Genomic DNA, 12,204 nt, shown 5'->3' on the forward strand with positions numbered 1-12,204 from the left:
AAAGCTAGAAAAATGTGGATGTTACATGGGGATAGAAACACAAAATATTTTCACACTTCAACCATCACCAGAAGACGGCGGAATAAGATTGAAGAACTAAAATCTTATGAAGGTGAATGGATTCGTGATCCAGCTGAGCTACAGGCACATGTCACTGGATTTTATAAAAATCTATTTTCTGAGGAGCAATCAAATAGCTAGGTACTTCACTCCCTTCATTGCTTTCCTACATTAAATCATGATTGGTTATTGTCACTTGGGAAAATGGTTGATGAAGATGAGGTCTACAAGACAGTAAGACAGATTAGTCCATGGAAGGCACCTGGTCCTGATGGATTCCAAGCTGCCTTCTACCAAAAATCTTGGGAAGTGGTAGGGCAAGCAATCACTAGGATGATGAAAGATGCTTTTGAAGGAAAAATAGATGCCAAATTGAATGAAACATATCTAGCCCTCATCCCTAAAGTGGACAAACCTGAGTTAATTTCTCAATTCAGGCCAATTTCTTTGTGTAATGTGAGCATGAAAATAATTACTAAGGTTATTACTGCTAGATTAAAAGAGTATATGCCAGGCCTCATATCTCCAAATCAGGTCGACTTCGTTCCGGAGACATATACAGGAAAATATCATTACTGCACAAAAAATATTTCATACTATGCGCAAGAAATCCAACAAACAACTCACTATGGCCATCAAGATTGATCTTGAGAAAGCTTATGATCGGATTAGGTGGAGCTTCATACAAGAAACCCTCACACTTGCCAATCTTCCGAGAAGTTTGATTGATGTGATTATGAAGTGTATAACCACAACACAACTAGGTGTTCTTTGGAATGGGGAAGATACAACTTTTTCCCAACCTACTAGGGGCATTCGGCAAGGAGATCCTTTGTCACCCTATATTTTTGTGATGTGCATAGAAAGGTTATCACATTGTATACAGGATGCTGTAAGTGATGGGCGATGGAAACCTATCAAAATTGGGAGTACCGGGCCATGCATTTCTCATCTAATGTTTGCAGATGATGTACTTCTTTTTGCCGAAGCCACGGTTGAATAGGTAGCAACAATCAATGATTGTCTCAACAATTTTTGTATGGCTTCTGGTAGCAAGGTCAGTACTTCGAAAACCAGAATTTTCTTTTCTAAAAATGTCAGTCGCAATCAAGCTAGAGACATCACCCATGTCAGCAAGTTCATTGAAACAAAAGAAATTGGTAAATATCTAGGAACCCAAATTTGGAATGGACGGGTTAAGAAGGAAAATTACCACCATATTTTAGCTAAAGTGAAGAGTAGACTGTCGAATTGGAAGGTTAATTCACTTTCTTTGGCTGGCAGAATAACCCTTGCTAAATCAATTATTATGGCTATTCCCTATGCAATCAGGACCCTTACCAAAAGGAATACTTCAAGATGTTGAAAAATCAGCTAGAGGTTTTTTATGGGGTGATACTCAAAACAAAAGGCGATCTCATCTCATTGGGTGGGACACTATCTGCAAACCAAAAGAGATAGGTAGATTGGGCTTTAGAAATCTCGTTAAGGTGAATGAAGCTTTCCAGATGAAGCTTGCTTGGGGGTTCTTAAATTATAATACTATCTGGAAATCAGTTTTGCAGGCAAAATATGGAAGCAGTAGAAGAAAAGAGAAATTCAAAGCTAGTCCGAGTGACTCTCCCATCTGGAAAGCAATTTGTACTGTAACTCCCAAAGTGCTGAGCAACAACAAAGTTGATGTTGGCGATGGAACTTCAGCTTTTTTCTGGGAAGATAATTGGCTGGAGGTGGGGCAGAACCTTAAGTCAAAAGCTATATATGATATACCCAGTGGAATGAGTAAGGAAAAAAATATCATCATATGTGGATGAAAATGGAAGTTGGAGAAAGGAAAATTTTGAAAATATATTACCTTTTGACTGTTGCATTAAAATTGAAGCATGCCCACCGCCAAGTACAGGCGGAGGAAATGATGTATGGCTATGGAATCCATCACAGAATGGATGTTTTACAATAAAATCTGCATATGAGGTGTTAGAAGATTCCAATAGTCTTGGTGTGGACATTTCTTTTGATAACAGGTATTGGGAGGCCATTTGGAAGTTAAAGGTGCCGCAAAGAATCTCTTGTTTCATGTGGGTTCTAAGTCTGAACAGGCTGCTCACTAATGATAGGAAGTGGAAAATGGGACTCATGAACCACTCATTCTGTAACTATTGTCTTCATGAAGCCGAAACTATTCTACATGTGTTTAGAGATTGCCAATATGCGAGTGGAGTATGGAAACGATTAATCCCAATGAATCAACAAGGTCAGTTCTTCAATTGTGATCGTTGTGATTGGCTTTACCTAAACATTTGTAGAAATCTATCACAACAACAGAAAGGATGGTCAGCCAATTTCGCCATCACACTATATCTACTGTGGGGTTGGAGAAATCGTGATGCTCATGAAGAAGACTTCACTCGACCAGGAGGAGGGGTGGAAATGATAAAAGAATACTACTCACATGTGGAGGCAGCTTGGACCCAGGAAAATAATCCACAATCATTATCACGAAGTGTTAGAAGAAAGGCAAAGTGGAAAAGACCAACGGAAGGGTGGCTAAAATGCAATGTAGATGCTGCAGTTGGTAAAGAAGATTTCAATCAAATTGGAGGGGTTTTTCGCAGCTCAGAAGGGGTGTACTTGGGGGGTTTTGTGCATAGAATCCCCAAGACAAGTGTTCTTGAAACCAAGCTCCATGCTATTTGTGTAGGCATATGCTATGCAGTAGAAAGAAATATGCTACCTGTTTACATGGAGTCTGACTCTTCACAAGCAATCGATTGTTTGAAACTGAGTGCTCAACATCAAGGAAGGATGACAAGGATTATTGTGGCGATTCGAGAGTTGGTAGATTTGCATGGAAATATCATCATTACTTATACTAATAGAGAAGCAAATATGGTTGCCGATTGGATGGCGAAGAGAACAACAACATTGGAGTCTCCTACGCATTTCTTTCAGCAACCCCCTCAAGGTATAGAGGAGTTCCTTCAGGTGGATCGTTTGATCAGCTCTCTTTAAATTGATTTGGGTTTTTTAACCCCGTTTGTGTATCAATTTTTTTTATTTTTTATTTTCCCTTTATTCAAATAATCAAAGCATAATTTTGTAAAGATAAAGACTCATGTATCAAGAAACCATCGGTTAGAAAGTTACTTCTTATTCTCAAGCTTTGCTTTTTAATCCCACATCGGAAAGGTTTCAAAATTTGAGAGTCTTTATAAATTTGAGGTTTATACTCACCTATTGCCAAGCTTGGTAGCGTTAGCTTGTAACCAAGTGGGGCATCAAGGTGATTGGATGTTGTTTCACCTCTTATGGGTCGGGTTAGTTGGTGCAATAACTAGCTTGTCCGGTCCAAGTTAAGAGTTGAGTTATGTGGCTTATGCGAAGGCTGAGCCTTCATGATTCTTAAAGTGGAGGGTATAGCGTCAGGCTGGCCTCACAGAGCAGCGAGAACCTCCCACTCTTAACGGTGGAAGGATAACAAGCTGGTGCACTTTCAATCCATAGTGCCCTAAGAGATGATCCCAATCAAACAATCACCTTTTTTTTTCACTCAAAGTTCATTTTTATTTGTCAGCAATAGTGCAGGGTATTGCATCAGGCTGGCCTCACAAAGCAACGAGAACCTCTTGCTCTTAACGGTGGAAGGATAACGAGCTGGTGCACTTCAACCCATAGTTCCCCAAGAGATGCTCCCAATCAAACAATTACTTTCTGTTGTGGAGAACATATATCCCGAGGACCCCCCCTCGGGATGAACGTACACCCCCACTCAGGATAGAGAAGTCTTCTTAAGGGAAGTCCTCTTAGGAGGATTCTGAGAATCCCTTATGGAGAAAACGCATACCCACTCGGGACTTGATTATTCTGAAGACTCGGGAGGAATAGTGTTCTCCCTTGAGAGGCACAAAAAACCCCCTCGGGCCATGATTATTCTGAAGACTCGGGAGGAATAGTGTTCTCCCTTGAGAAGCACAGAAAACCCCCTCAGGAGGAAGCATATTCACCCCTTCAGGGAACATGCACGGAATAAGCTCAAGAAGCCCATTTGGACTAAGTCCAAGAGAGACGTTGAAGAAGACGGCCAGGTCAAGAGAGTTAGTTACAGATAACTACTCAGTAAGAGCCGTTCCGAGAATTGGGGAGATGAGTCATCAGATAACGGCTCTATCTGGTCCGACAAAGAAGGAGTCGTTATTCCAAAGAGACTCCACTCACTCTTCAACCGTCGATCCGAAACTCAAGGAACCGCTGCCTCCAGGTAACCTCTATATAAACCCACCTCCTACATGGAGAAAGGTACGAGAACTTTCATCTGAATAATCACTCATTACGTTCTTGAGAACTCTCTCAAGAACTCTTATTGTTGCCTAGGCTGACTTGAGCGTCGGAGGCGGTTCCCCGGCCAAAACTAGGCCGGACCGTTCTTGCTTTCTTTGTGTGTGCAGGCATCCCAGTTATTCCAACTTGGCTGGAGAGCTCTTAAGGTGGTCATCTCAATATTCGGCCCTCGAAGATATGATTCTCTCGTAAAGAAAACTAGCAATGTCAAGTTACTTGAATTCATGTAGAAACAAACATATGTTAGTGATGAGCCTTATTTGCTTTTCTTTAATGTCATGGACAAATCAGCATTCAGTGACTCAAGTCCTTACAAAGGACATCAGCAATGAGGCTGAGATCTCTATTTAAACAATCCATTTAGAAGGATTGAATGGTTAACAGTAAATGAGAAAAAATTTGAGGAGACTCTCTTGTGCCCATGAGTACTAAGATAGTTTCCATCTCATATAAACATGTCCCATGTTACAGTCTGGAATCTGGAACACCATTTTTGACAATTAAGAAGGTACTGATATATGATGCCCATGGGTGATCCAACCATACATGCAACCAGAAACCTCAATCACAGATTGACAAGTAGACAATGTGGTGGGTTCCATCATTATGGCTTCAACCAGCCAAAGTCCTTGAAAGCTTTGACATATTTTAGAAATAATGACAGCCCCAACGACTCACTCATCACAGCAATGACAACTGAGCTAAACTATTATCATGAAGATTCCTCAAAATAGCAATTAGACATCCCCACATGGATAACACTTGAAAGCTTACTGGATCAAGATTGATTACATTTTGCCTACGCTTAATAGATACCAAAAATCTAAATCTATTTTATCACATCTATCTACTATTACTTTCCAAAGGGACTGTACAAGAAGAATGGATTGAATGTTTGGGAGATTAACAGCATATGTAGCTGTGTTTCCTAAGTAATGTATATATTTTCTCTTTTTTCATTATAAAAAATTTTTTAAAAATCACTGTACAAGTATAGAAATTTGAGAAAAGGAAGTGCCAAGTCACTGAACCTACCTTTATTTTTGCTGAATATTGTCCTCTAGCAAACATGCCAGAAGGGGTAGTGTCTTCTGGCATCTCATGCATGTAAGGCTCTTCCTGGGGACTGAAGGTTCCTAGCATCTCTTTTGCACTGTCCACTGAAATAAAAATTGAGTGAACGGAGCATGTTTTAATCCATTCAGACAAATTCAGAAACAGTTAAAATTTAAATCCAATGTGAACGATTAGAAAATGGACTCAAATTAATTCTGAAGAAGATGGAAAGGAGAAGAAGCTTACCCTTTACCCCAGTTTTCCATACAGTATTGGTGTATTTCAGCCCAGAGACAATGTTGTTGCTGACTTTGAAGGAGAATTTCAGGCTGTAACGGGAACCTTCTTTCAAAGTAAACCATAAGCCTTTGGGGTTTCCTTCCTCAGGGATGGGAAGAACTAGTTCAGGTCTATTAGGAGTGAGGATAGAAAGGCTGAGGATCTTAACATCTGGTTCCAAAGTTTCTACACCAGAGAAAACCCAAGAAATGTAAAACACAAAGCATACATCACCCAATTAATATAAAGAGATATCTAGATAGAGACAGGGAAAATGCTCCAGAAGAAGCATTTCTACATACAGAACCACAGTTAAATTCCAAACCAAAATTTACAAGAAACAAATGCTCTGTGTTGAAGAAATAAATTGAAAACCAGAAGGAAAAAAAAAACATTTGGGGTAATGAAAATGCAGTATAAAATGCAGAAATGGACAAACCCATCAAAAGATGAGATAACAACTATTAAAACTTAAAAAGTAAGTTACATAATGACCCAGCGAAAGGGAATTTTTAATTGGAAGAAGATCAAATTCAAAGAACTTGGAGGAAGAAGAAGACTGGGATAGAGAAAGAGAAACCAGACAAAATTGAAGCTTTCCATATCTGAAAATTTGAGTAAAAGAAAATCTTGATCTTTCCGTGCTAATCTTGCCAATTTTAGTACAAGATTCCACGTTTTCTTGGAGTTTTGTTTTATCACTAACTAAATGGTGGCTACTGGTCTTCTTGTTATCATTAGTTCTCTAAACCTGATAATCTTAAGAACAATTTTTCATTCTTAAGAGCAGGGAAGAAAAAGAGAAAAAAAATTGAGCACCTCCGACAGAATTGAGATCAACACTCCCAAGAAGCTGTTCCTTCCACCTCCTCAGACTCTCATCGTCCTGGATGACAAAATAAAAGAGCATAAGATAGCTGGTTTTTGAGTTCTGCGGAAGAAATGTCTCAAAAACAAATCCAACTCCATGAGAAAATAAAAATGTCTACCAACCTTATCCTTCTCAAGCTGCTCCTTCAATGTGCACTGTGGACCCAATTCTATCTTCCTATCTTCATCTTCCTCTTCTTCCTCAGTAGCATACAGAGAGGTCTCACTCATCTGTCTGTTGTACTTTTCCCCTTCTACCAAAGCCAGAGCTTCTTCAGTTGGGGTTGGAGTTGGTGGTGGTAGATTTTTGGAACATTCTGATACATGACTCGTCTCCTCTCCTCCTGCACTTTCATCAAAACCCATGTTTTTGGAACTTGAAACAGCTCCAACAGCCAAAGACATCAACAATTCATGAACAATAATGTCTTGCTGAGGGTAAAACCCTGCGAACCCACGGAGACAAAACGAAAGCCCAGGAAGTTATAGACCAAAGGGTCTTCTCTAAGGAGAAGAATCCACCAAATAAAACACAAATAAGAACTTTACAAAAGAAAAATCCCCCCTGTCAACAAGCCTCAGAACTGAAAACAAACCACTGTCTCTCCCTTCCCCACACAAAAACGAAAAATTCCGAAAACCCACAAAGTATAGAGACCCACAAAAGCAGAGAAGACAAAAGAAAGAAAATAGTAATTGTCTCTAACGCTGGCAAAGGGTGGTTGATTTCTGAAGGCAAAGGAATGCTAGCTTGCCTTTGGGGTAACGCTTCAGATCCTTTCGCCCCTGACTTTCCTACTTCTCGTTCCAGCCGCCGGATCTTCTCCTTGGCATCATCCAAATCTGAACGAAGATGCTCAATCACAGAATTCTTCTCTCCTGCAACCTCCCAAGCTAATTTCCTAAGGCGAGCAATTTCAACGTCTTTGGCTTTGGAGTCTTCCCGAAGCCTGGAAACTTCATTACTCAGTCTATTGAGTCTAGAGGCTGCTTCCACTTGGTTGTGGAAGTTGCCAGTGAGACTCCTGCAAACAACTTCCGAGTTAGTCAGGAGCAAAAGAATAATCTTCAGCATCAAAAGATAATGAAGAAAAACTTACATCACCAGTGACTTCATAAAGCCATCATTTGGAAGTTTGGAAAGAACTCTGCTCTGGCTAGGCATTTGAGCAGCAGTGCACCACTCCAGCGCTTTGTCAAACTCGTTTGACACTAATTCAGACTTCCTCAGACGAGAAGAGGATGAGCTACATCATCCGCCAACCGATGGCGCTTCCTAGTGACAAAATCCTCCGACTCCAAAGAAGGAGAGGAAGAGGATGCCAAACAAGCACTAGAGTTGGAAATAGAAGCAGCACATGCTGGGACCACACCTTCGTCAGATGCCAACATAGTTGCCTCAGATGTCCGAAGGGTCTCCTTCGAAGAATCCCGAATGGTTTCTCCAACAGGGGCATCAACGGCACAGGCAGCGATGAAAGGATCAAGATCTTCCTGGGAAGATCGAACGGTCTCTTTAGGCGGAGGGAGCATAGGAGAAACATCAATAGACACTGGGGGAATGTGATCTAAAGATTCACCAACAACAGTCTCCTTACACTTAGAAGATTCACCAAATGCAATCACCTCACTGGCAGCAACCTGCATCAGTACTGGGACAGTCTTCTTGCAGGACTTTGCCCTAATAAAGCTCAAATCGATTCTGGGAGGCACTGCAAGTACAGAAAAGGCAGTATCATTACGAAAATCCAACAACATTCAGAAAAAGGGAAAACCCTAATTCTCAAATACCCACTAAGTGAACTCCAAGTATTACTACTGTGAAGTTCACTCAGGGAGAAGGAGAAGAGATAGTAGACATGGACAAAGTAAAAGCTTACTTGTTCAGATGCTGATCGAAAATATTGTTGGAATACGAAAAGTACGAACGCAACAAAGGAAGACGGAATGTCGTTTTGTTTTTGCAAATCTAACTTGTAGATAGCAGGATAAATGAGAAGTACCCTTGAGGAACTTAAATAGCCTCAGGGAGTGAGGCAAGGGTTGAGAGCCAAAGGCAACCAAGGGACCGGATTGAAGAAATGCTTCGAGTTCTTCAAAAAGTAAGATCGATAGCCAGAGGAAAGCCACGTGAAAATATGCACCGGTGCACGAGAATACCTCCAACCGTCGCGCCACCACTTAAATGATATTTATATTTCCAACTCATTGGGAGAAGTGAGTGGTACACAAAAGCAAGGAAACGTTTGGATTTCGTAATAAATGAAGGAGCAGTTGAGAATATGTAAAAGCTGGAAGCTGAAACATCTCTCCCGAACGCCTCTTCATGATATCCCAAAGGTCATCCCTCGTCAAGATACAAGGAGTTAAGTGATAAGTGATAATATATATCATTTATATTTTATTTCCAAGACAAGCTTTTGGATATAGGATGAGGAAATATTAAAGGCAATCATTGGAAAAGTTCTATTTTCATTGATTATGGAGGGTCAAGCTTTAAAAATAAAAAAATAAAAAAACCTTGACTCCCTAAGACTCTTCCTCATTATCGACTGAGGAGTTTTTCTCAGGATCGTCTTCATCAGTCTTCTTTTCAGCTACAGGCTGTGAAGTTTCTTCTTGAAGGGGCGGGGAATCAGCAAGATATTCCTCATAATTCGGGTCAGCTGGAAAGGGATCATCCTCTTCCAAAGTCCAGTCTGGGAAGGCCAACTTAAGCTTCCCAAAGATTTCGTTATGACACACCTCACGAAATGGAGTTATGTCAAAGGAAGGGTCAGATTCAAGGATCTTTTCCCAAACATCATTCTGCCCCACACGGTAGGCTTGAAGGTTGAAGGCGCCCAGTAGTTTAGAGAAAGGAACGCTGTTCAGATATTTCCAAACACAATCCCTTCGAAGCTCTGATTTGATTTGTTCGGGTTTGCTAGGAACTGCCAGCTGCAGTATACGTTCGTTCTCTATGGCTTTAAACTCAAGACTGTCACCGAACAGCGTAGCAGCTTTCTTCTGTTTCCTAGCCTCGCGTTCGGTAGCGACAGCACAAGCATTTGAGGAATCAAGGGCCTTTTTTAAGGAAATCATTTCCTCATCTTGCTTCACCTTCAACTCTTCGGCTGCTACCTTCAGCCGGTCTATTTTAGAATTGGCCTTCGCCAAATTCTCTTCACAGGTCTGCAGCAAGGAGCCATTGCGACCAACTCGGCTCAATGCCTCCATGTGTTGGTAAAAGCTCAACACAGCATTCCTGGGGACGAGGAGATTATCAGAAGAACTCATAAGAAATTATGAAAAGCAATTAATGAAAGATCAGGAGGGACGGTACCTTGTGGACTGATTTACAAGGGCATCATCGTCCAAGGCTTCAAAGGCCTGACGATCAACAGGCAGAAGACCGAGAGAACTCCATTCTACAGCTTTCTCAAGGTCTTGTGTTGCCCTATCAGTCCGCTTCAGTGTCCACTGAGGCATGAAGATCTCCTCGCAATCTTCATTCTTTTTGGATTTTTCTGGGAGGAAGCATCAACCGAATCGTGCTTCCTTTTAGTTCGAGCGGCGGAAGGGATACCAGACTCTTCCACCCTTGGTTTTTTCCCTTTTCCCGAAGCATCAACCACGGGCTTCAAGTTCCTAATACCCTTGTAGGAAGGGTCGGGAGAGGGAACAGAAACTACTTGTTCAGCAGTCAAGGCTCGAGATGACCGTTGCTCAGCTGTCACAACGGCCCTAGCAGCCTTTACCCGAAGATTTTCAGGGTTCATTCTTGGTGGCACTGCAAAGAAGGACAAAAATCAAGATTGCAAAAAGACATATCATTCTTAGAAAATTGAAGGATGATGGTTAAGAAGCTCACAATGAGCCAGTCCCCAGTACTGGAGGATGGAGTTGTATTCCATCTCATATCCATGTATCTCTTGATACCATGGTATTGATTTGATCTTCCTGATGGCCGTTTTGTCTTCTTTGGATAGGGGAAGAACCCGGTTACCTTCAGAGTATGAAGTATACTGTTTCCAGACGGTCGGGAAGTTGAGATCTGATTGAGGCGCTCGACAGAAAAAATATCGATGGCGCCATCCTTTGTGATTGGAAGGGCAAGTTCCTTTAGCAAGAATGCTGCCCCTCCAGTTAAGCTCAGTCTTATTGCGCTTGGAAAGCACAACCTAACCGGGAGGATGGAAGATAGAAAGAAGATGAAAATGCACGAAAAGAGCAAGAGAAGGCGTAATGCCAAGTTCAAAGCATAAACCCAAGAAGCCGACGATAAGACGCCAGCTATTGGGAAGGAGCATTCCAAGGCAAATATCCCAGTGATTCAGGATGGCTGCGAACAAAGGATTGAAGAAGGAAAAGCGAACCCCGCTTTCCAGTGCATCTATATATAGGGAAAATTCGCCTGGAAGGGTCGAATCAACCCTTTCATCAGGGTTTGGAGCCCTAAGGTGGTAAGAGGAAGGAAAATCAAAACCCTGGATGGCCGAAAGAAGAGTTTCCTCCTTATATGAGGAGGCAACGGAATCGGGTCTACCACTAGGTTTGGAAGTCTGTTTTGACCGCCCAGAAGACTCTGGATTCCCCAAGGATCTTTATTTCCTTCCAAACTTGGATGGTCCTCGTTCCCCGACTCGGGGAATGGGGATTCCAACCCCGAGTTTCGCTTGTTTGAGCCTTTCTAATCTCTTATGGTTAACTTCGCGAAGTCACGCCGGAAGTGTAGATTTCTTACGGTTTTCCTATTTCACTATCCGATTGCTCAAAGGGAGAGGGAAACAAAATGATTGCCAATCCAACTTTCCACCCAGCCATTATAAAACCCCACATATTGGGGACTTGTGGGAAAGTTGGGCACAGAGAAAAGTGGAACCCACCCAATCACTTTTCTACAAAATCTTTCATTTCCTTTCTCCCTCACCTCACTCCATTGGACTAAATGTCTTTTTTTCCACCCTTTTTTCTCACGGTACCTTGCAAACAAACGCAGCCTAAGAGATAACCCGAATTTGGAGTCGGACTCCTTGGTGTGCACGTCCATGGCTCAAACATGGGCCGACCTACCAAGGTTGGCTTTACTCTCGATTCAATGAGGCAAAAAGCTTGAGAACGTACACATCGCGAAGGAGAACCTCGCACGACGTTTCTTTTAAATTCCAGCATAGAAGAGGATCATTTTTTAACCTTAGGAAAATTCGGAAAACATGAATACCTCAAAGGTTCGCCAATTGGGCATCATTTTTATCCATTAGCCGATTCACGGAGCTTTTCCGTTCTTCGTTACTCGGACTTGAACTCGTTTAACGGTATGGTGCCGAGGGCTTGGTTTTCCTAGTAAAGGAAGTAGCCCGGTTAAGGAGACCGGAATTGGATGGGCATGTATTTAGTTTGAGCTTTGCATATCGGGCTCAAAGGATGGAACTCCAACGGTCATACTCACCATTTGAGATGGCCATGGATGAGAATCACTTTAAAGCCATTTAACCTCGAGGGTATGATAAGATGGCAGATAGCCATCGTTCGTACCTTAATGCGGATGTGTGCCATTTGAACTATGGTTCGAACTATCGTGGCTCACGTAACCCAAACGACGGTTTCTGAACCCCTGTT

At 41.8% G+C, this 12,204-nt stretch overlaps 1 protein-coding gene and 1 non-coding gene across 4 annotated transcripts in view; one reads left to right on the top strand and one right to left on the bottom strand.

Annotated features, from left to right (window-relative positions):
- The window catches only part of LOC149012348 (rho GDP-dissociation inhibitor 1-like), a 41,289-nt gene extending 33,957 nt beyond the window's left edge, over window positions 1-7,332 (bottom strand). For 2 of the 3 annotated variants that reach the window (XM_089158939.1, XM_089158940.1), the window contains exons 1-4: window positions 6,727-7,332; window positions 6,553-6,619; window positions 5,701-5,919; window positions 5,434-5,558 (exon numbers count right to left, since the gene is read on the bottom strand). In XM_089158939.1, coding sequence (XP_089015065.1) covers window positions 5,434-5,558; window positions 5,701-5,919; window positions 6,553-6,619; window positions 6,727-7,008 — 693 coding nt within the window. In that variant the 5' untranslated portion in view covers window positions 7,009-7,332. Of the gene's footprint in view, window positions 1-669; window positions 5,559-5,700; window positions 5,920-6,552; window positions 6,620-6,726 lie in introns of those variants that run through there. The other variant, XM_089158938.1, reaches the window with a different exon arrangement.
- LOC149012349 (signal recognition particle RNA) lies at window positions 3,300-3,601 on the top strand. Its single transcript, XR_016174254.1, has one exon.
- Window positions 7,333-12,204: the final 4,872 nt, after the last annotated feature.

The sequence above is a fragment of the Hakea prostrata genome, chromosome 6 (genome assembly GCF_041222555.1).
Source record: "Hakea prostrata isolate BN-2017 chromosome 6, UWA_Hpros_2, whole genome shotgun sequence".
Classification (NCBI taxonomy): Eukaryota; Viridiplantae; Streptophyta; class Magnoliopsida; order Proteales; family Proteaceae; genus Hakea; species Hakea prostrata.